The following is a 21,783-nucleotide window of genomic DNA, read 5'->3' on the forward strand; positions in this document are numbered from 1 at the left end:
GAAATGCAAAATCTGACGATGAAATGAAAAAATGATCGACTGGTTGCGATGATAACGAGAAGCGAGGGAGAGGGTGATAAAGAGGTGGTAGCGAGGGAGAGGAGCGCGATGGAAGAAGCCCTAACAGGCAGAATAAAAAAATCGTCGAAAAAAAGTCAAGCCTTTACGGTGATGGTGACGGCGACGGGTAAAACCTATGCCTGTGCAATGGTGATGGGGAGGACCGAAGGAGGTAGCCGAGGAGGATGGGAGGAAGCAGATGGAGAGATAAAACTTTTAACAACAAAACAAAAAGTTCAAAACCTTAATTTACTTAAGTTCATTTTTGTTAAAAACAAAAAATAGTATAATAGTAATGGGCCCCATAGAAAAAAAGCCCAAAACGCAAGGAGGAAGGAATCTGGCAATGAGTATAGGTCAGAGGTGACTTTGTGAATATGCAAATATTAAGGGACGAATATAGAGAAAAAAGGACGGGGGTCCGGACTCCGGAGGCCAGAAGGGAAAGGGTCGGTTCTTATTCTCTCTATCTCTCTCTCAGAAGAAATTGGCTCTTTCTCTCTCTAACTCTCTCTGTCGGAGGGAAATCGGCTGTTTCGAGCTTCACAACTGTGCTGGTTCTGCTTTGCCATTGAAGTGCTCTCTTTCCCTTTCTCTCTCTCTTTGTCTCTCTCTAAGGATTAGGGACGGTCCCACCGGCTGAGTAGGTTCGAAACCCAGTTTTTTGTTGAGTACGAGCCTTGAAGTTCCAATTTTATTGAAAAGAATTTTTTGTGCGTCTGTTTCTAATCTGACGCTTCTGTGCTTCTCGGCATTCAGAAGTTCTGTCAGCTCGCTGTGCGTTCCAGCACCGTCGGAGGAGATACTTTACGCAGGCGGCAATGGTTGGTTTCCTCTCAATTTATTGATGTTGGAATTGGTTGAAGACTTTTTTTCCTTGAATCGCGTTCATGGGAACTGTTAATCGTTCAAATTGAGGTTCTTGATGATTTTTTTGGTACCTATATGCGATATTCATTAGGTCTTCTGTCCTCTAACCTAATTGGTGGCAAGTGGAATTGTGGCTTTTGTTTCTCTGTTGTAAGCTGGTAATGGATTAAGACACGATGGAATGATCTTTGGTAGTGTTGAATTTGCTTTCGTTGTGGCGGTTTGATGTACCATTCATTTCATTTTTTTCAATTTAGTTTTTGTTTTTGCGTTTTTCTCCGGGGGAAATATTCTGCGTATGGATACAGGGTTTCCTATACTATATGAAGTGCCGAGTCGTCTTCGTGACGTTTGCTTCACTTTTCATGGGCACTTCTAAGATTTTGGTTCATGTGGCAGGGATCATACTTCTAGGTGTTGCTTAATGGCCATAATATCACATCACATATGTTTTCTACTGGTTTTCCATGTCAAACTTCGGTTGCATACTTGACAAATTAATTTCGGCAGGAGAAAGATGGGGATTGCAGTTTAGAACCCAGTTGAGCTTGTACATCATTCAGGGAGATAAATTTTATTACTATGATTGTTTGTTCTTTAGTGTGTTCAAACCTTGAAGATGCTGGAAAATGGCAAATTTTACTTTGAAAGTGCAAAATCTTGAGGATGCTGCAAAAGTTTACTTTGAAAGTGATCAGTGGATTATTGTGTTCCCTTTTCTAAGGAAAAATATAATTTTTAGTTGCCTTTTTTTCTTGGTCTATGTGGAAAGATTCAATTGACCTATTGTTAGTTTTGGAGGTGCTTGTATTATCTGTCCCATTTTTCTCCTCTCACATCTCCTGCTTGGATCTTGCTTAATGTTAAATTGACGTTGTCTTCTGCCATAACATAGAAAATTTGTGTCTGCAGGCCACTCTTGCCGATTCTTTCCTGGCAGATCTTGATGAGCTTTCAGATAATGAAGATGATATTATTGTGAGTAATTGCATACTTTTACGAAATTTGTTCGCTGAGGTGGTTCTTATGGTAGCTTTCCATTTGTGTGGGCCTTTTGTTCCTTTTGTTATTTTGTTTCATATCATCATCTAATGCTGGAAAACTCACTGTTCTTCTAGCATAACTTCTGATCGATTATAAATTGATTTAATACAGGAGGAGGAAAATGAGGGTGCTGGGGAGATGGAAGAAGATGATGGTGATATGGCTGACATTGAGTCCCTCAATTACGATGACCTGGATAGTGTCTCAAAGTTGCAGAAAACACAGCGTTATGCTGATATTATGCAGGTACATATGGATAACTTCCAAAATTTTATACCAATGCCACCCTTTTGCTTCACATATGCATCAGTTTTCATTTTTTTTTTCTCCAACCACATAAACTTTATGAACCTATGTAATCAAGGATCAAATTTAGAATGCACCAAGGCGAAGCATGAACCATGTGACTATGGCTTAACCTTGAAAGAAGACACAAAACAGGAGCGCTTTTATTCCAGCTATCTGGTATCCAGCTTTTATTTCCTCTTGGGGGGATGGAGGGGGTTTATGGCCATTTATGGAAGCTTTATTTGATCATGATGCTTGATGGCTGATAAAAATTAAAATGATAGTGCAAAAAAGCCTGAAGCACTGAATGCTAAACACGCTGACCTTGGGGTACTAGGTTGGATAAAAGAAAAAGCACAGTGGAATAGTGCCTTCTTTGAATACAATAACTTGGACCAGCCTGGATGGATTTCCGACATTAGCTAGGTAAGAACTGGCCCTGCCTGTGGTCATGTTGAGGGTTGAAGTTGGGATGGTTTTGGATTGCTTGGTTCTAGCTGGCACAAAGTTCATGGTTACATGTTAAATTTCCAATGGATCAATTTATTTTTCTAAGTTTTAAATATATGTTAGCTATGTAGTGGACATGTAGAGGTGTCAAAGTCATATATGTGAACAAAATTCCACAAAAATTCATACATTTTATTAAAAATAAAAATGGGTTTACCAAAATATCATGTCTTGTATCCATTGCTGTTGGGCGTATTGACGCACGTAAAGGGATCAATCTGTCATATCCATGTTACTGTCATACTTGTCTGTCCACAATCAAATAATTCTAATATCCATAATGAATCCCTGAGTAAACAATCTGACTATTTTTTTTTTAATTTCATTTGTTGACTTTCTCTACAAATTATGCAGAAAGTCGAAGAAGCACTAGAGAAAGGGTCGGATATGTCAAGTAATGCAATAGTACTGGAGGATGATCCAGAATATCAGCTTATTGTTGATTGTAATGCTTTGTCTGTTGACATAGAGAATGAAATTGTCATAATTCATAACTTTATACGGGACAACTATCGTTTGAAGTTTCCAGAGCTTGAGTCACTTGTACATCATCCAATTGATTATGCTAGGGTTGTGAAGAAAATTGGAAATGAGATGGATCTAACCCTTGTTGACCTGGAAGGACTTTTACCTTCAGCAATTATTATGGTTGTCTCAGTTACTGCTTCAACTACTAGTGGCAAACCACTTCCTGAAGAGAACCTGAAGAAAACAATTGATGCATGTGATCGAGCTCTTACCTTGGATACAGCAAGAAAGAAAGTTCTTGACTTTGTAGAGACCAGAATGGGATACATTGCACCAAATCTGTCTGCCATTGTTGGTAGTGCTGTTGCTGCAAAACTAATGGGAACAGCTGGTGGCCTGTCATCCTTGGCAAAAATGCCTGCTTGCAATGTTCAACTTCTTGGGGCAAAAAGGAAGAACTTGGCTGGATTTTCCACTGCAACTTCCCAGTTTCGTGTAGGATACATTGAACAAACTGAGATTATTCAAAGCACACCTCCAGCTTTGAGGATGCGGGCATGCCGACTTTTGGCAGCCAAGTCCACCCTTGCTTCACGAATCGATTCAACAAGAGGTGATCCAACTGGGAAGAAGGGGAGGGACTTGAGAGAGGAAGTACGCAAAAAAATCGAAAAATGGCAAGAGCCTCCTCCTGCAAAGCAACCAAAACCCCTTCCAGTTCCCGACTCAGAGCCTAAAAAGAAAAGAGGTGGTCGCCGGCTGAGAAAGATGAAAGAGAGGTCCACATATTTCCCTTCTATGAATCCATTTTTTTACTGCATTCGAGTCAGTTCGTACTTGATCTTGCATGCGTAATGGTTGCTTTTTCAAATTTGTAGGTATGCAGTCACGGACATGAGAAAACTTGCAAATAAAATGTTGTTTGGAGTACCAGAAGAGAGTTCTTTAGGTGAGTTAATACTCTGTGTCAATGGGAGTCTCCGATAATTATGTTTGTCATCTTCATTCATGTTTGTCCGAATTCGCTAACTGTATGTATTTTTTGGTTCTCTGTTTTGTAAGTTAAGTCACTTCTAGATTGTAATCCTTAATACTTATGCCGTGTAGAAATACAAAGGTCTTGCCATTCGTTTGAGAAGGCCTTGATATATAATGGATAGAATTTTGAACATATATTGATAGCACCATGTGTGTGTATAACTGTATGTCTAATAATGGTCAGGGTGGACAAACACAGGTCCGCTTTGACACCATATGATAGTCTGAATTCCTGCTTCTGATCAAGTGCTAGATATAACAAGAGGCTTACTTTGCTTTGCTTGACATGTAACAAGTTTCTTAAGTGTATCATGTGGTTCAATTATGAGATAACAAGGAATCAATAATATACATCTGATGATGCAGATGATTTAAAATGGTTCAATAATTTGCAGTTGTTTTTTGTATGAAAGAGCAAATAAATCACACCCTTGGTCCTCTTTGATTTAGTTTGACTAAATTTTGTTGCTGAGATTCTTTTCGCTTTTCCACTTGTCATAGGTGATGGACTTGGAGAAGGATATGGCATGCTTGGTCAAGCTGGTAGTGGTAAATTGAAGGTATCAGCTGTGCAGAGCAAACTTGCTGCTAAAGTAGCTAAAAAGTATGGCCTCCATCTCTGTTGAATTTTCTGCCTTGAGATTTTTTTTTTTGTAGCATCATTGGCAGTGCATGAAGTTTAGGTGGTCATAGCTATATGTCACGTGAATGTGCCATATGAGCTGCAGCACTTGAATTGACTGGGCTGTGGGACGGTGCAGATGGGCTGTGTGTGCAGCTGTTTATAGATGTGGTTATATATGCGTCACAACCTAAATTAATTACATATGCTTCTTTTATATACATATACATAAGCTTGATGTAGATGCATGCACACCTATACAAGTACATAAATATCCTTGCCACATCGATACCTTGGTTTCTTCTTTAGAAAAAATAAATGCAGCACCCTCATCTAAATCTGCACCTGGACCTGCAATGCACTTGCAGTGACACTCGTGACAATCAGATGTTTCTGCCCTTTGTGGGTTGAGTTTGCTGAATATGCTTTCCGGGCATCTTTGGTTTTTCGTGTTTTCTTTTCCAGGTTCAAGGAGAAGCGCTATGGGAGTAGTGGTGCTACTTCAGGATTGACTTCAAGTCTGGCATTTACTCCAGTGCAGGTGAGGGCAGTGGTGATTTTGTCTTCCTGTTCTTAATTAGGTTTGGTGAAGGATCCTTCAAATTTCTGTAAGGTTTAGTAGACAGTTATTGCTTTTAACTGTTTATACAAAATAATTTCATAATGGTATAAAGATATTGTTGTTGTAACTTCGAGTGAAGATTTCTGGCTTAATATAAAGCACTACAGCATCCGTTCTTGTTTTTGAGCTCTTATGGTGCTGTAGGTGCTCTGAAGAAGTGGCACTACGGTGGCTTCATGGTAATGACTAGTGTGACTCAATGGCATGCTAGGGTGCTGGCCTCGTGTGATACATGAGATTACTGGTGAATCTTATCTAAGAAAAAGGATATCCAAACAGACTTACTAGTTATGCCATCATGAGGGACGTTAGATCATTTGTCTACTTAGCTAGGAAAAAAAGGATCTAGTGTCAACAGATTGATGACTAAACCGGCAGAAATTCTTCCAGTTGAATGAACATATTAGTTCTAAACTTAATGTACTTGATCTAATCGGTCCCAGATGTACTCTGTGACCACATGTTTCAGTTTCTTAGCATATCCAGATCTGAAAATTGCTATGTGAACATTCATCTAGCTTGTGTCTGAGCAGCTTTTATTGGCTTTGTGCCTGAAAACCATGGATGTGACATCCATATCCATATTCCTTGTGCAAGGAGGACCTACTTGGAAAAGTTTGGGGTTGAGCTCTATTTATAAAGATTCTGAAACATCGTCATTGACATCAAGCTGAATGATAGTGTGAAATCTGATGCATAACATTTTCCAAATATTATTGTACAGGACATAAACGTTCTGGGTTACAAAGGTGGTAAACCAGCTGTAGCTTGACCTGCATGATAACTAGAAATACGAGCTTGATAGGGGACTGGGTTTGTTATTCCACACCAAAAACTAATTTGGGATTGTGCAGAATTAGACATGGGATGGCAATGCAAATTTTTCCAATTTCTTTTAGCTTTTGAAGTTTTTCCCCCCATTATATCAACGTCCATACTCTTCATTATTTTGTTATTGCTAAGAAATTTAGGGGCCATAGGAAATCAGAAATGAATAAACTTGCAGTCAAAGACATGATTGCCTCTGAGCTAAAGTCTTCAACTAGCTCGTTATGAATCAGGGCACATGTCTATCTCATTGCACCTCTGAATGGTCCTTTTTCATAACAAATCTTTAGTCCAAAGCAACTTGCAATTAAAAATTTTCATCTGGCTGGCTGTTGCTGCTTTGTTTTAGTGGTCAGAAATCATTGATTGATCTCTTTTGCTTTTGTCATTCTTTCAGCTGGTTCTTTTCCTCTCCACATTTTATTGAATTAGACATCGCTAAGTAGATTTTGGCTTGGAGGAGCCAGTGGTCGTGGTGGCTGTTTTTATTTCTAGTGGCTGACATGGAAACAGGGGGCCAGCTTATCTTTGGAGATTCATTCCTGCTCTTGATGATATTCTGGCTAGTATTCTGGACTTAGTTAATGTAGAAATATGTCCTTTACTGTTCTAGGAGCCCTTGTCACTTTTAAAGTGCTTTCGGAGAGTTGTTCAAAAACTCAAGAAAGGACCTCAATGAATCTGAGTTTGGATTGGGACCGGCACAAAGAGAAAAGATCAAACATGCGCCAAATACACATGTATGATGTTAAGTTCTTTGAACTATTGTGAATTCACTGGCTTAAAAAGATATGGATTATGAAGACAGTCGTTTGTATGTGTTGGCTTCTTTATTCAACCATTGCAATTGAATGCGTGGCACATTGTTGTGAAATGGGCAATGAATGAATTGATGCTTTATTTTATATTCAACAAGTTCATTAAATGAATACAACGTGCAGGTGTGCACACACACCTGCACGTTGTATTCATTTAATGAACTTGTGTTTAGTGACTCATTCTTGTTCTGGCTTCTGTGGGGAATTGAGCTGACAATCCACATTGTATTCATCTAGTGGTTAGTAACTTATTCTTATTCTGGCTTCTGTAGGGAATTGAGCTGACAAATCCACAGGCATATGCTCATCAGCTTGGTAGCGGAACCCAAAGCACCTACTTCTCTGAGATAGGAACGTTCTCTAAGATCAAGAGGACATGATGGGAGAACCATGGTACATCAATTGTTCGGTGATTGCTTTAATCTACTATTCTTTAAAGTGGAAGTCTTGGTCTATTATGTGCATTTTCTGGTCGCTTTACACCCGAAAAGAGAAAAATTGGTCTCTTGCTATTTGCTAATTTTGTTAGTAGACAATCACACGTCACTTCTTTATCTCTTCATGAATTTCCAAATGTGCTACCATAAGATCTGTGTCCTTGAAGCAAAAGCCAACTGTTTTAGAGTGTTGACTTAATTTTGGGAAAAGCGTTGCTTGAATTAAACTTGCCTGCAGCATGTGGTCTTATGATAATGGTTTGTTATTCTGCAGCTGACAGTGTGTGGTGTACAAGCTGGAGGACAGTTTCTCACGGTACAGATTGACGCGACAGATTTTTACCATAAGCTTGGCGGATGGAAGACTTGATGGAAGAAATGCAAAAGGAACATGGACAAAGCAGTCAACTTTTCTTCAGACTTTTGTTTCTCAAATTTTATATAGTCGACCAGTGTTAAAACACAAAGTAGTTCACTATTTCAAGAAGATGAAAAGAATGAGCTGAGATGGAAAAGTCAGTTGGGGAAGAAGCTCGAATCGGCTTGCATCTTCTAGCACATGGATACGTGTTATATCTTATGTCCAGAGATGGATAATTTCCAAACAGCCTTGAAAATCATATTTGTCTTCTCTAAAACTGATCTTATGGAAGTAATTTCCAAGTATTAGAGCTTGAGAATTTTTAATTGCGTACATTAGCTTATATACACACATAGCAACAGCCAAGTACCATACTAGCAATCAAAGTGAACCCACCGCATGCCAAATCAGATTGTATCTTTTTCATTTAAAAAGAGGAATTTGAGTAGGAAAATCATGTCTACACAATCAGATTAGCTGTTAACATGAGGACAGACCGTGGCTTGTGCACGTCATTCAGTCAGAATAACTGTTAACATGAGGACAAACCGCGGCTTATGCATGTCATCCAGTTTCCATACAAAAAGAAACAAAGACGTATAATATTGATGTTGGGAATGAACAAGTAGCTTTACTGCTGAATCGGTTCACACCGAAGTGTACTTGTTTCAACTTGGTTTAACAACATGAGTAGGCCTGCTATGACCATTTGAGAGCTTTAATGGCTTGCGTTGTTTGAACTTAGCTTGATTAGGCTCGATAATCAAATAAGTCATTAATGAGCTGCCCAACTTGGGTGTGTATGTAACGTGCTTATGAAGGCCGTGCTGCTTAGTGCTTGCTTACTGACATATATTTACGTTTATTATCAGTCATTTTATGTCTTATTTTCTTGTATTTTTAAATTTATGTAACATGACTCATAAGCAGAAGATGGACTTCGAATTTTAAGACGAAATTGTACATATATATGCTCGTGAACGTTAGATTGCTTTCACAACCTCAAGCTGTTCAATGTCCGTTGTGTGAATTGAGCAGTTCATGAAGCAAGCAGAAGCAAGTTATGTGCATGGTGACAGCAATGAGGCCAGATTTAGATTGAACTGCACTAGCCAATTCATAAATGAGATGAGCTTCAACATGCAATGTTCGGCTTGTTGACTTGATATCCTATGAGAGCACATATCCTAGTGGTAGGGATGTCGTTGAATGTACCATTTACCATATCTGATTTATTAGGAGTTCTCATGGTCGGATTTGAATTCAGAAAAAGGATTGAGCCATATTTGAATATGATTTCGAAACTAATAATCTGAACATGGATGCCAATCCGTCTTTCAAATTCATATATGAATCTGAATATTATTTCGAAATACACAATAGAGTCCAAATCGCGCTATGATATGTTAACAACCGATTTTCAAAATGCAGGCATATTGGATATAACTATTTGTTTAAAACTGATTCCAAATCTAGTTCCAATCATATGTGATTTCGTACTTCTAATTCTGAGCATGCGATTTCATAACTATGAATCCGATCTGGTTTCTTAATCAAATGTTTTTTCTATTCAGTTTGGTTGGATATCTGATTCAAAATTAGACAATGACATCCCCATCTGTTGGCTTCGTGACACTAAACTGGCGGGTGGACTTGAGGACTGATTCTTGGACTACATAAGGGAGGCAGAATCAGCACAAACGCTAAGATGCTTCTGGATGCCGTGCCGGAAATTCCAGTTCTCCTTGGACTGCTCTCATCTCTTCTCTCCTCTTATGAATTAACACGGGAACCAGTCTCCAAGATGCTGATTGTTCTGAAACAAGCTGAGAATTTTTTTTTTTTTTTGGGTAAAAGGCATTTTAATACCTTTAGAGACTCACTCAACGTTGCCATTCAAAAATAGTCATGAGGCAACACGGGTTTCATGTTAGGAGCTTCAATTCATGAAAATGCTCAATATTTTTTTGAGTGAGCAAAAGAAGTATTTCATCCATCCATCCAAAAAGAGAGTCTAAGCTCCCACCTAAAGGAGTATTTCATAAAAATGCAAAGTTTTCTTGAAAAGTAGGGATTCCATTCTGAAGATAAAAAATTATATTTGTGGAAAATATTCAAAATATTTAATTCTTTCAAACGGGAGAACTGGTTTCTTAGTGAAGTAGCTTTCTGTGATTTTTCATACATTGAAATTTTTTTTTGTAAATCGGTCAATCGTGGTCCGGTTACTCATATTTTTTTGTATGTATCTTTTCAAAAGAGTAAAAGGCGACGGGGAGGAAAAACGTCCGACAAATTTGGAAATATGCAAGAGAGGAGACAGAGAGAGAGCCTCTCTATCGGCTCCTTTCATCGTGCCGATTTCTCTGCGACGCCTCTCGATCTCCTTCCTCTCCACCCTCCCATGGCTACCTTCCTTCCCTTCCCCCTGATGCTTCCCTCCTCAACAACCCTCAAGCTTCCCAGCCTCCAAGTACATCTTCCCCCTCTTCCTCCCATGGGAGGAGATGATCTCCAGGCCCTCCAATTCCTCCCTCTCGGTCTCGACCTCCTCTGTTGCTGCATTTTTGTCTAGCTTGTATTCGTCATCGCCGTTACTGCAGTCGCTCATCGATTTCTGCCCTTGGCGGAGATGGGTGCTAGACCCACGCAGCGACGTAGTTCTCATTTGGTACAAGTGCTTCCTTGTCTCCTGCCTCATTGCTCTCTTCCTCGACCCTTTCTACTTCTTCCTCCCCACCGTCGACCCCGACGCCACCTGCCTCTCTATCCACGTCAGGCTCCGGATCACCGTCACCGTCCTCCGCTCCGTCACCGACCTGTTCTACGCACTGCACATCCTCAACAAGTTTCGTACTGCGTTCGTTTCTCGGGAGACCCGGGTCTTTGGCAGCGGTGATCTCGTCATGGACCCGAAGAAGATTGCCAGTCGCTACATGAGGGCGGGGTTCGCCATCGACCTGCTTGCCACGCTGCCGCTGCCTCAGGTACACTCTTTGCCATGGCGTTGTCATTTTGCTTGTAGGTTTTTTTATCATAAGGTGGAGAAAATGGTTTGCATGTGTAGCTTTCGATTTTGTATTTTCCTTTCATTGTTCTTTGTTTCTGGAAAAACTGGTCGTCGAATTTAATAGGTTTTGGGTGATGAGCTCCATAGTGGTTCTCCAATGGCTTTGTGGTATTCGCACATAGGTCGCATAAATTAACTGTCAAGGAAATTGCGTCCAAAAGTGATACAATGGACACATTTTTTGTTTTTAGAGGATGAAAACTAAGCTTAATATTTCACGGGCTTCTATCGTCTAGTTCGTCAGCTTTGTATATGGAAGAACTGCGGCTAATTGGGGACTTTGAAGTCATAGACTGTGGCCCATTGAGAAACTAGTACACATGGAAAGGAGTTTATTTCTATTGTTTCCATTTAGTCACAGTCTAGGAACAAAGGTGGTCTAGACAGTAACGGATGTGTTATGATATTAGCATTCTATCCAGTACTTGGAAGCGTCAACGTCGCGTATATTCCATTGCTAATGGAGCTGGCAATGCAGCTCCTTCCCCAAGACCGTAATGCAACACTATCCTGAGTATAATCATTTAGAATGAAATGTTTTGATGTTGCATCGGTCGGGCCGACCTATACGCCGTATTTGCGTATTGTGTATCGGTCGGGCCGACCTATACACCGTATCGTAACGTATCGTAAATGTATCGTAACTTATCGTAAAATTAATTTTTTAATTTTTAAAAAATATTAACAAAATATAAAAATAGAAAAAAATCAGAAAAATTTAAAAAAAATCAGAAAAAACAAGAAAAAATCAAGAAAAATGTATTTAAAGGAACATTCATGTATATAAAGTATGAAGTATGAACAACACATTCCAAAATAAGACATCAGACATTCAAAAATCAAAATAACATAATAAGCAGCCGAAGAGAATCCGATTACATCACAATTCGTAAGTTCAAAAGTCAAAAGACTCAAAACATATAGACATAGTTATCATCTTTCATGATTCAACAATAATCCTCATGTACATAGGGTGGCAATGGGTTCTTTAGGGAGCCATTGCATTGAGCCACATCGCTGTGTGTACCAGCTATATGGTGTTTAAAACGAAAAATCCCTCTTGATATGATTTGTTTACAATAATTACACTTAACTTTTAACCTATCTTTGGGATTCACCCTTGTACACCACTTCCATGTAGGATCCGACATTATATCTTCACAAACAAGTAAAAACATACAAATAAATGTAGGAAATAAGAGAAATGAACGATTGAATGGCGAAAATGAGTTATTTCTAACCTTTTTGCTGTTAGAAACCAAAAAACACTCTTTCTCCAACCTTCCCACCGTCCCTAGACTCCTCACAATGAGAATGAAAGCTTCTTCACAGGCAAAGCTTGATGCAAATGGAGAAAATCTCTTCCTCCCACGTCTCTTGCAGTGTTTACAAACAAGAAAAGAGAGAGGGAGGAGCGTCCATTTTAAAAGAACACGCAAAAAAGGGGCCGTCGGGCCCCTTTTTTGATTTTTCCCCGTATCGTGCGATACAGAGGCCGTATCGCACGATACACGTGCGATACGCGTACGATATGCACGCGTATCGCTTATCGATGATGTATCATATAGGTTCATTCGACCTATACGATACGTATCATACGATACGCGTGCGTATTGTATGATACAGATAACATTGGTTATACCCTTATATGTATCTTCTAAGCTGCATGTGAAACCTGACGAAAACCTTGTTTCATGTCTAGATAGGCACAAAAATCCCAACTTTTTCGAAAAAGACCCAATAAAAATGCTCAAAACAATGAAACCCCATCTTTTTCTAGAACTTTTCTCCCATTCTAGAAAAAAACTCCAAAATGATTTTTTCGCATTCTTATTGTTCTCTTTTCTCATTATTTTTGCTTTACAGTTTAAAACTTAAATGATTCGTGTTCATTTGTATCATTATTAAAACATCATTTGTATGATTTTGTCAAGTTATTTTTATGTTTTCATGTTAGCTTCATTTAGTTCACTTTTTCCTAATTTTTAAGATTCTTTTTTTTTTCTAAAGAAATTGCTAAAGTCTTTCCAAGATTTTCTCGAGATTTTAAGCTTTGGTGAAAAATAACATAGAAAAAGCTAACCCGTTAACGATATTTGTGACTGTGATAGTACATCACCTATTTTTTCAAGACTAAGTTTGACATCTAACAGCTGCCTACACACATAGGTCCTAGATATGGGGTGGCATTCTGTCTGTAGATTTGCAGGATACATTCTAGGTGGTGATGGACGCATACATGTTGAATTGTCATGAGGTCAAACAAATGGAAATGCACTGCAGAAGGAACCACCAATATTTGTGTTACGATTTATCCTTTTCCAATATTTACTTCAGCACATTTGGTTTTGTAATTCTTTACTTGTTTTTTCTTAACTATTCTCAAAATGAATTCTCTGCAGATCTTGATCTGGTTGATAATTCCAGGACTTAAGAACTCATCCGATGTTCATTCCAACAACAAGCTTGCTTTGATTGTTCTATTTCAATATGTGCCTAGATTGTTCCTTATCTTCCCGTTGAATCAGCGGATTGTTAAATCTTCTGGAGTTGTTACAAAAACTGCTTGGGCAGGAGCAGCATACAATTTACTTCTCTATATGCTAGCCAGTCATGTAAGCTTCCCATTGCATCTCATGGCTTATCCGTCAGCATCTTTATCATTTTTCTATGTTTCATGTCAAAATTGGAATCCATTTAAATTGGCAATTGACGTTATAGCTATTCTTTTGTGTGATGGAGCAGGTGCTTGGTGCTTCCTGGTATCTCCTGTCAGTTGAGAGATTAAGAACATGCTGGAGACGTGAATGCAGTAGGGAGAATGGCAACCTCCACACACCACAGTGTGATCCATATTTTTTAGATTGCAGTAGTTTGGGCCAGTTAGAACGTCAAATCTGGGTCAACGTTACCCATGTGATTGGAAATTGTGCTGTTGATAACAGTGGTATTAACTTCAACTATGGCATGTTCGCTGATGCATTGACTAATCATGTTGTGTCTTCTTCATTTATTGAGAAATACTTCTATTGCCTTTGGTGGGGCTTGAGGAACTTAAGGTACAGCTTCCAACAACTCAAAAGTATGGAGTTCTCTATAATTTCAGTTTGTGGTAAAAGGTATTGTGTAAAGAAGTGGTCAACTAAAGATTGAACTTTGGACACTGTTAAACGCCTTATCTATTTTGTTACTATGTTTATAGGAAAAAGGTTATGTTGATTATGGGTTTCAGACAAGGAGATGTAGTTTTATCTTGAAATGAACTTCTAATGCATTGTTTTGTGACCTCTGGTCTTAATATCATAGCGGTTGCGCCATTATAATATAAAACACACATGCATATGCTATGTGATGTGACCTTTTTACGGAAATACGTAAAGCCTTTCACTTTGTTGTGTATAATATAAAGGAAACAATGTAGAGATATACTTGCACAATAAGTGTTATTATTAAATAAAGTTTTTTTTGTATTGCTTTGGTCAATGGTGCATTACATTTATATACAAACTAAAGTATGCTAATTGCCATGTATATACTTGTGCTCTGTTTTATGAATGCTGCTTGTCATATAACTATACACATACATACATGCCATCGCTAGTGCTCCTATAATGACTGCTTTTTTGCCGTGATTTTTTTATTTTTAACCACCATGATTTTTTTTTTTTAAATTTTTAACCATCTGGCATCCAGCAGATTTGAACTCTGAGGGTTCAAATCTGCCGGATGCTGTAGGGTGGTTTAAAAATAAAAAACTTATGCATAAACTACAATTACTACAGGAGCGTTAGCGATGATTAATGGTGCAAAAACAGTTTATGGGACTTTTAACAATGATTTATGGTGTTTTCGGTGACAGTTTTTTAACTTTTAACCATCCGACAACATTTGACATTTGGCAATTTGAAGTTTCCTCTCTCTCTCTCTCTATATATATATATATACTCTCGGTATGAAATCAAGGGAAAAGGTGCTTTGTTTGTTGCACATGAAATGTCTGATGGCGCACACTTTGTATATAAGGCATTTAAAGAGTGCCGGCACCTGCCATTAACTGTCCATTTGTTTTGGGCACTTCGTCCGTGGAGTGTCAATTTTCAAAAGTGTTGGATATTGACACATGGCCGTCTAGAAGTGGCAAGTTAACATAGTCTGTGCATTTATAAAAAATTAGGTCACATGTTTACTCATCCAGAGTCACTGCATTTTGTAGCTTTGTCAATCAAGAAATGTAAACACAATTTTATCTGAAAAGGCTAATATATGGGTTACTGGCAGATCACAAATCAGAGTTTCTCAACCACCAGACTAAGTTTTGTTTCGTTCTCATCTAAATGTTGAGACCAACTTTTTACATCCATGGTTACATAAAATTGTACTCCCCTTTAACTTGTATGATGTCATATATAAAAAGTGTAGACTTGAATCAAGAGGGACAGAATGCTTCTCTTAGTTGCTTTTAACTTGTATGATGACATACATAAAAAGTGTAGACTTGAATCAAGGGGTTTTGATAAACAGAATGCTTCTCTTAGTTGCATGACTGCATCGTATTCTGCTAAGATGCTCCTTAGGCATCTTTTTGTTTTTCATCTTCTTTTGTTGTTGCACTTAGCTTTTCTATTTGGATCCTTATCAGGTTTCTTTCTTTTGATTCCCAGTTCTTATGGTCAGAATTTGTCAACAAGCACTTACATGGGGGAGACAGTATTTTGCATCCTAATATGCATATTTGGCTTGGTTTTGTTTTCACAGTTGATTGGAAATATGCAGGTAAGCTTTCTATAGTTTATTATTTGAGAAAATTCAACTTTTGTTTTCTTGTGCTTTTTTCGACTTTTGTTTTCTCGTGCTTTCAACTTGCAGTAATGATGTATACTAAAATGCTCACATGGACCACTCAGTTCAGGTCATATACAAAACTGCCCAAATTTCAGAAATAAATTTCATAAATACTAACTCGAGTTTGTAAGTCAACTATGAAAAAATAGCCTAGGTTTAGTTCTTTAGTTGATATGCCTTCGTGAATGCATGGTAATGATCCATAGCTGAATGAGTTTTTTCCATCAGCTTGTTCCTTCTTTTTGTAATTTGCTTCTTATATGGAAAAGTTAAACCTGCTTTTACAGTTGATAAGGGATTGGTTTTGCAAGACAATGAGTGGTGCAAAAGCCTCTTGGTTCAGCTATTCTACCACCACGACAGGTTTTGTACTTTCACAGGAATGAAGAGGACTGATTTTCTCTCCAAGGGCCTATTTGATTGCATGGATTATTTTTCCATGAAAAGTTTTGGTCAAATAGTTCTTTGTGCTTATGTTTTTTACCCTATGGTTTTTTTACTTTTCTATATTTCCTGTGCTGACTGACTGGTAAAAGACCATCTTTTTTCTGTGTTTCCATCACACATAATGTTTTAACTTGTAGCAAAGATGATGAGGAACATTTTTCTAGACAAAAGGTAAATTCCTTAAAAAACTTAGAAAGATTTACTTAATTGAGCTAATATAACACCCCACATGAAGGTTACCTGTCTTTGAAAAAGGGTGCCAGGCCTTCTAGAGCACTTTGGGCTTCCAGCTCCTTGGTAGGGGCTAGATATTTTGGTGGTTTCATTATTTTTATGGGTATCACCATGTTGTGGTTAATCTTGCTGTGGATGTGTAATTTTAACGTTTTTCTTGTATTATGTCTAATTGAGAATTTTTTGACATCTCTATGAAGACATACTTGCAATCTATTACTGTGAGAATTGAAGAATGGCGTGTAAAGCAACGGGACACTGAAGAGTGGATGATACACCGTCAGCTGCCCCAGGATTTGCAAGAACGTGTGAGGCGGTTTATTCACTATAAATGGCTTACTACCAGGGGAGTTGATGAAGAAGCCATTTTGCAGTCATTACCTTTGGACCTCCGTCGTGAAATTCAGCGGCATCTATGTCTTGGCCTCGTTCGTCGTGTAAGAAAGCACTTTTGCTCTTAGTTTTGCCATGTTTCTGACTATAATGAGGTTAAATTGCATTTAAAGGATCTCTCTTTCTGAATGAAAATGCACTCTGATAAATGTTGTTGTATGACACTAGTAATTGTCTGCCTGCTTCTGCTTTAGTTTGGCCTTATTCGCTATTTAGAAAAGCCACTAGTTGCATTCATGACTAGTGATTTTGAGTGGTATTCAAAGTAGCTTTTAAAATTTAAATCCATGTTTCCTCCAAGAATGCTGTTATTTGACAATAGTATTTGTCTGCTCGCTTGTGCTGTAGGTTCCCTTCTTTTCTCAGATGGATGACCAACTTCTGGATGCCATATGTGAGCGCTTGGTGTCATCATTGAACATAAAAAACACATACATTCTTCGCGAGGGGGACCCAGTCAATGAGATGCTTTTTATAATTAGAGGTAAACTTGAAAGCTCTACCACCAATGGTGGCAGAAGTGGCTTTTTCAATTCCATTATGCTTGGGCCTAGTGACTTTTGTGGTGAAGAGCTATTGACATGGGCGTTACTCCCAACCTCGAGTTTAAACTTGCCTTTATCAACACGTACTGTCCGTGCATTGGATGAGGTTGAGGCCTTTGCATTGCGAGCTGATGATTTGAAGTTTGTCGCCAATCAGTTTAAACGTTTGCACAGCAAGAAGCTGCAACACACATTTAGATTTTACTCTCACCAATGGAGGACATGGGCTGCTTGCTTTATACAAGCTGCATGGCGGCGCCATAAGAAGAGGAAGTTGGCAAGGGATCTGGAAATGCATGAAAACTTGTTTTATATGTCTGAAGATGCTAGCAGTTCAGATGCACTGCTAATTGATGTAGCTGGTGGCGGCGGCTATGATGGTGGCTATGGTGAAATTGTTATAGATCCTTCATTAGAAGGTTCTAACAACTTACCGCATCTTGATCTAGGTGCTACCATATTGGCTTCTAGGTTTGCTGCAAATACAAGAAGAGGTGTCAACCAAAAGATTAAGGGCACAGATCACATTGAAGAGAAAGTTCGGTTGCCAAAGATTCTCAAACCTGATGAACCTGATTTCTCATTAGACCTTCAAGAGGAGGAATGAGGAAGGTAGTATCTCTGACAAAGAATGGCTTTCTGTTTATGCAACTCTTGAGTAAATTCATAAGCTACCAACAATTATATGAACAGGGATCGGGAATACATCACCATAGGGCAGAAATCTTTCTTTTTTGTGACCGTAGCCCAAATGCTTTGTGAATAAGGTGAAAACAGAACAAAAGAGGAGACTGTCTTGATTCAGTCACTCAAGCCCTAGTTTCTCTCGTGGAGAAGAGGTTGTGGTGGGTACATGTTTCCTCCTTGGTGAGTTGATGAACTGTGAATACATCCTCACTTATTGTTTGTACTGAAAGGCTGTTAACTGGGAAGGTTGTGTTCCCAAAGAGCAGATCCATTTCTTTTGTTCAGATTTTAACTGCCATCTTTTTGTTCAGGTGTTGTATAGCATGCAGGAATTTAACTTACTTGGATTGACATACTAATTTGAAGTGCAAATAGATTGAGTTGTGAATTTCATCCTTGAGTTTTATTTGATGTCTCCATTCCTACAAAAAAACTCGTATTCTTGACTCTTGAATTTGTTGTTAATCTGCGAATATGAGAGCGTGCTGCAAGGACAGGAGTCCAGGGGAGAAAGTGTGCTTTTTTGCCGTGGAGCAACTGATTGTACGACAGCCTGAAAGTGAAGAGGACGACGTTTGCCTTTCGTCAGCTTTTTACTCATCTCTACTACAAAATTGGGAAAGATAGTGAGAACGACGAGCAACCAGAAGAATCACTCTGCCTATAACAGTGTAAAATTCTGAACCACCGCAGAATAATTGATGGGCAAATTTGCCCACCTTGAATGGATCAGGAAACAACTTGCAGTAATGAAACTAGCAAACAATTCAAGTAAGTAAACTGGTTAAGCCATTTATTTTTTGCCTGGTGGGCCTCGTGAAGATTGTGGGCGACTTCAGTGGGTCCCTTTTTCTCCATGATGGACGGTGGTGATTTCACAGCAGCAGTTGCTTATGTTGTGTCACATGGCCTGATCTGATGGAGAAAGCAGAGAAAGATCCGACAAAACACTCGGTCGGAACTTCAACTTTGGCACAATATTTATTAGAGAGAGATAGCACGTTGATGTGTTCAGCTTGAACATATTTTATGGAAGCTACATCTTATCATAGTGTTTCTGTCATCCTGCCACAATGAAGACGATAAAAGATTCAATTAAATTGCATATGAGCTTATCTTTTCTCCACAAAGACGTCCCCACATTATAAAAGAAAAGGGGATAGCGCCCACTGTTTCACAAACAGACTGCTGGAGTTTCAGTCATGGCATTATCACATATCCAAAATAATTGGTACCCACGAGCCAAAAAGAACACTTGGGTCCCTCGTTTCCTAGAACGTACAAAATGTCATTTCACAAAAAATGTCATGCACTCTTCCTTGTACATATTACAGCTTATAAACTTTCAAAGGGTTACCCTCCTCCTGTAAGCCAGTAAGGAAACCAGTTCGGGATTGGAACAAAAGAAACCAGATATGCAAATGAACTTGAATAACCTGGATATTTGGAAGTTTTAATTTATTAAAGTCCTGTATAGTTAGAATTGACATTTTCTTGGGTAAGTGTTACTGTTCATGAATGTTGTCTGAAGGCCTTCCCATTCTCCTTGCATCCTGGATCCTAAACCGTGTCGGAGACCTACGTTCGACGATGTGCCTTATGTGCAACCAGGTATATAGTACATCTCTTGAGGAACCTAGAGGACTTTAAAGAGGTGCTTTATCCGATTACCATTCTCACCCATGCATGTTTATCTTAGGTGTCACGATGGGAATCAAGGAATTTGAATAATATAATTACACCAGAGATTAGAGTTTCTGAAAAATAGTTGAGGAAAACTATATTCAAAATTTTATGTGATGGGTTCACATCTACATGAAGAACTTTCAGAAAGGTCACTTATCCCAACACTAGTGCATTTATACTGGTTTGATCAGATTCAAAAGTTCACATCCTTACTCTTTCCAAAACAATAATCGTCATCTCAACTTCTATGACAACTAATTTGTCCAGTCAATTGCTTCAATGTCAGCCCCCCTAAATGAAAAAAAGGCAGGGTCGATATTGACCCCTCTCAAGTGTCCTCTAGTAATCGGCTGAAATTTTCCGTACAATCCATTTATTTAACAAAGTAATAAGCCATTTTACATATTTTAATTACAGTTGCAGTATTTTAAGATTTTATGGGTACAGACAGATTTTTTGTCTTCTTTTCCAAATAATTCACCTCCAATACTGATGGTGGCAGCATCGAGTGTCCTTTCAAGGAAAGGATTTACTAAACCACGACCCGCTTTGGGCAACTTTTGACATCAGCAGAAGATGAAGAAGAAAAGTTCGTCACGCTTTTGCCTTTTGTCCTGTGTACAGCCCCCATCCTCCATCCTAGTGCAGAAAGAGAAGGGGACAGTTGCCAAGAGAGCACGGAATGAGGCATTTTGCCGTCATGGTGTTTGCCTAAGCAAAAGGCTCTCTCACTTGAGTCTTGAAAAGCAGTGGGCATCTAAAGAGAAGCAGCTCAGAGCCCATTTCAAGATAACCAAATGCTTCATTGAGGTTCACTGGTTCAAGGTACATAATCTATTGTCGCTCTGTCGAAGGTCGGCGGTTCGAGGCGAGTAGTGAGAGAGGCCACGACCACTAGGTAGACAAGGTTGGAGGTTCGAACATGAGGAGCGTACAGGAGTGGGACGGGCTACGACTCCCTTGAGGAGACAGCATAACGGGACGAGTTACAACCTCTAGATAGACAGTCATAGGAGGATTCAGTAACCAGAACACTGTGTTAGAACGCTGTTAGTATTCCATATGAATCTGTAAGACAAAATTTGAAATCACAATTTCTTTAACCAAATAACCCCTCAATAATATAGCGAGACGGGCACTGCTAGGAGATTTGAAGTTTGAACCCCACATGCACCCACTCTTTGTGTGTGTGTGTGTGTATATATATATATATATATAGAGAGAGAGAGAGAGAGAGAGAGTATATATATATATATATATATATATATATATATATATATATATATATATATATATATATATATATATATATATATATATATAGAGAGAGAGAGAGAGTATATATATATATATATATATAGATAGAGAGAGAGAGAGAGAGAGAGAGAGAGAGAGAGAGAGAGGACTTCCCTTCCTATTTATTAACAAAAAATAAAGAGAACATGCTTTTTTTATAGAAAGAAACAGAAAAACAAACTAAAATTGTGATCCAAAATAGCTAGATCACAGAGAGCTTACAAAATCCCACTCTACAACAGTAATAGGCTCCCTTTGCCGGAAAGATCAACAACCCCGGGAGCTGGGTTCGATGGTATGACCATGATGCTACCAATCAACCGTTGGCTTGATATCTAACAGTAGTTACAGTACTACGCTTTCTTCCCGGTGACGGGACTTTCGATTAGGCAACATTCACGAACGTTTCTCTACTAAATGTATAAGCTAAGAAGACATCCAACTCTAACAACACCTGCTTTCATGAAGAAACCTCCTTGAATATTTGCATTATATTATATACCATCTTCTGAATTCCTCTTGAACATAAAAACAGTGACTGCACTGGAAGGACATCCGACACCTGACATTCAAACAACAATATCCACAGCTCCTTTTCAGGCCCCATTTGAATAGTT

At 38.7% G+C, this 21,783-nt stretch overlaps 2 protein-coding genes across 6 annotated transcripts; both read left to right on the forward strand.

Annotated features, from left to right (window-relative positions):
* Nucleotides 1-488: 488 nt before the first annotated feature.
* On the forward strand, nt 489-8,292 carry LOC116259043 (U4/U6 small nuclear ribonucleoprotein Prp31 homolog). Of its 4 annotated transcripts, none has more exons than XM_031636640.2 (10): nt 489-731; nt 820-884; nt 1,843-1,908; nt 2,086-2,220; nt 3,127-4,019; nt 4,119-4,189; nt 4,780-4,882; nt 5,366-5,441; nt 7,441-7,561; nt 7,880-8,292. In XM_031636640.2, exons 2-9 carry the CDS (start codon nt 882-884, stop codon nt 7,546-7,548), a joined length of 1,455 nt encoding a protein of 484 aa, XP_031492500.1. In that variant the 5' UTR covers nt 489-731; nt 820-881; the 3' UTR covers nt 7,549-7,561; nt 7,880-8,292. The 4 variants fall into 4 exon arrangements, with proteins under 4 accessions (XP_031492500.1, XP_031492501.1, XP_031492498.1 ...); XM_031636641.2 differs by having other exon boundaries at nt 489-707; nt 7,441-7,577; XM_031636638.2 differs by having other exon boundaries at nt 489-703.
* Nucleotides 8,293-10,253: 1,961 nt separating this feature from the next.
* On the forward strand, nt 10,254-18,577 carry LOC116259145 (cyclic nucleotide-gated ion channel 18-like). Of its 2 annotated transcripts, XM_031636800.2 has the most exons (7): nt 10,254-10,953; nt 13,439-13,651; nt 13,782-14,095; nt 15,698-15,809; nt 16,760-16,996; nt 17,301-18,109; nt 18,191-18,577. In XM_031636800.2, exons 1-6 carry the CDS (start codon nt 10,474-10,476, stop codon nt 18,102-18,104), a joined length of 2,160 nt encoding a protein of 719 aa, XP_031492660.1. In that variant the 5' UTR covers nt 10,254-10,473; the 3' UTR covers nt 18,105-18,109; nt 18,191-18,577. The 2 variants fall into 2 exon arrangements, with proteins under 2 accessions (XP_031492660.1, XP_031492659.1); XM_031636799.2 differs by having other exon boundaries at nt 17,301-18,577.
* Nucleotides 18,578-21,783: the final 3,206 nt, after the last annotated feature.

Source organism: Nymphaea colorata, chromosome 8 (genome assembly GCF_008831285.2).
Source record: "Nymphaea colorata isolate Beijing-Zhang1983 chromosome 8, ASM883128v2, whole genome shotgun sequence".
In the NCBI taxonomy this organism is placed as follows: domain Eukaryota; kingdom Viridiplantae; phylum Streptophyta; class Magnoliopsida; order Nymphaeales; family Nymphaeaceae; genus Nymphaea; species Nymphaea colorata.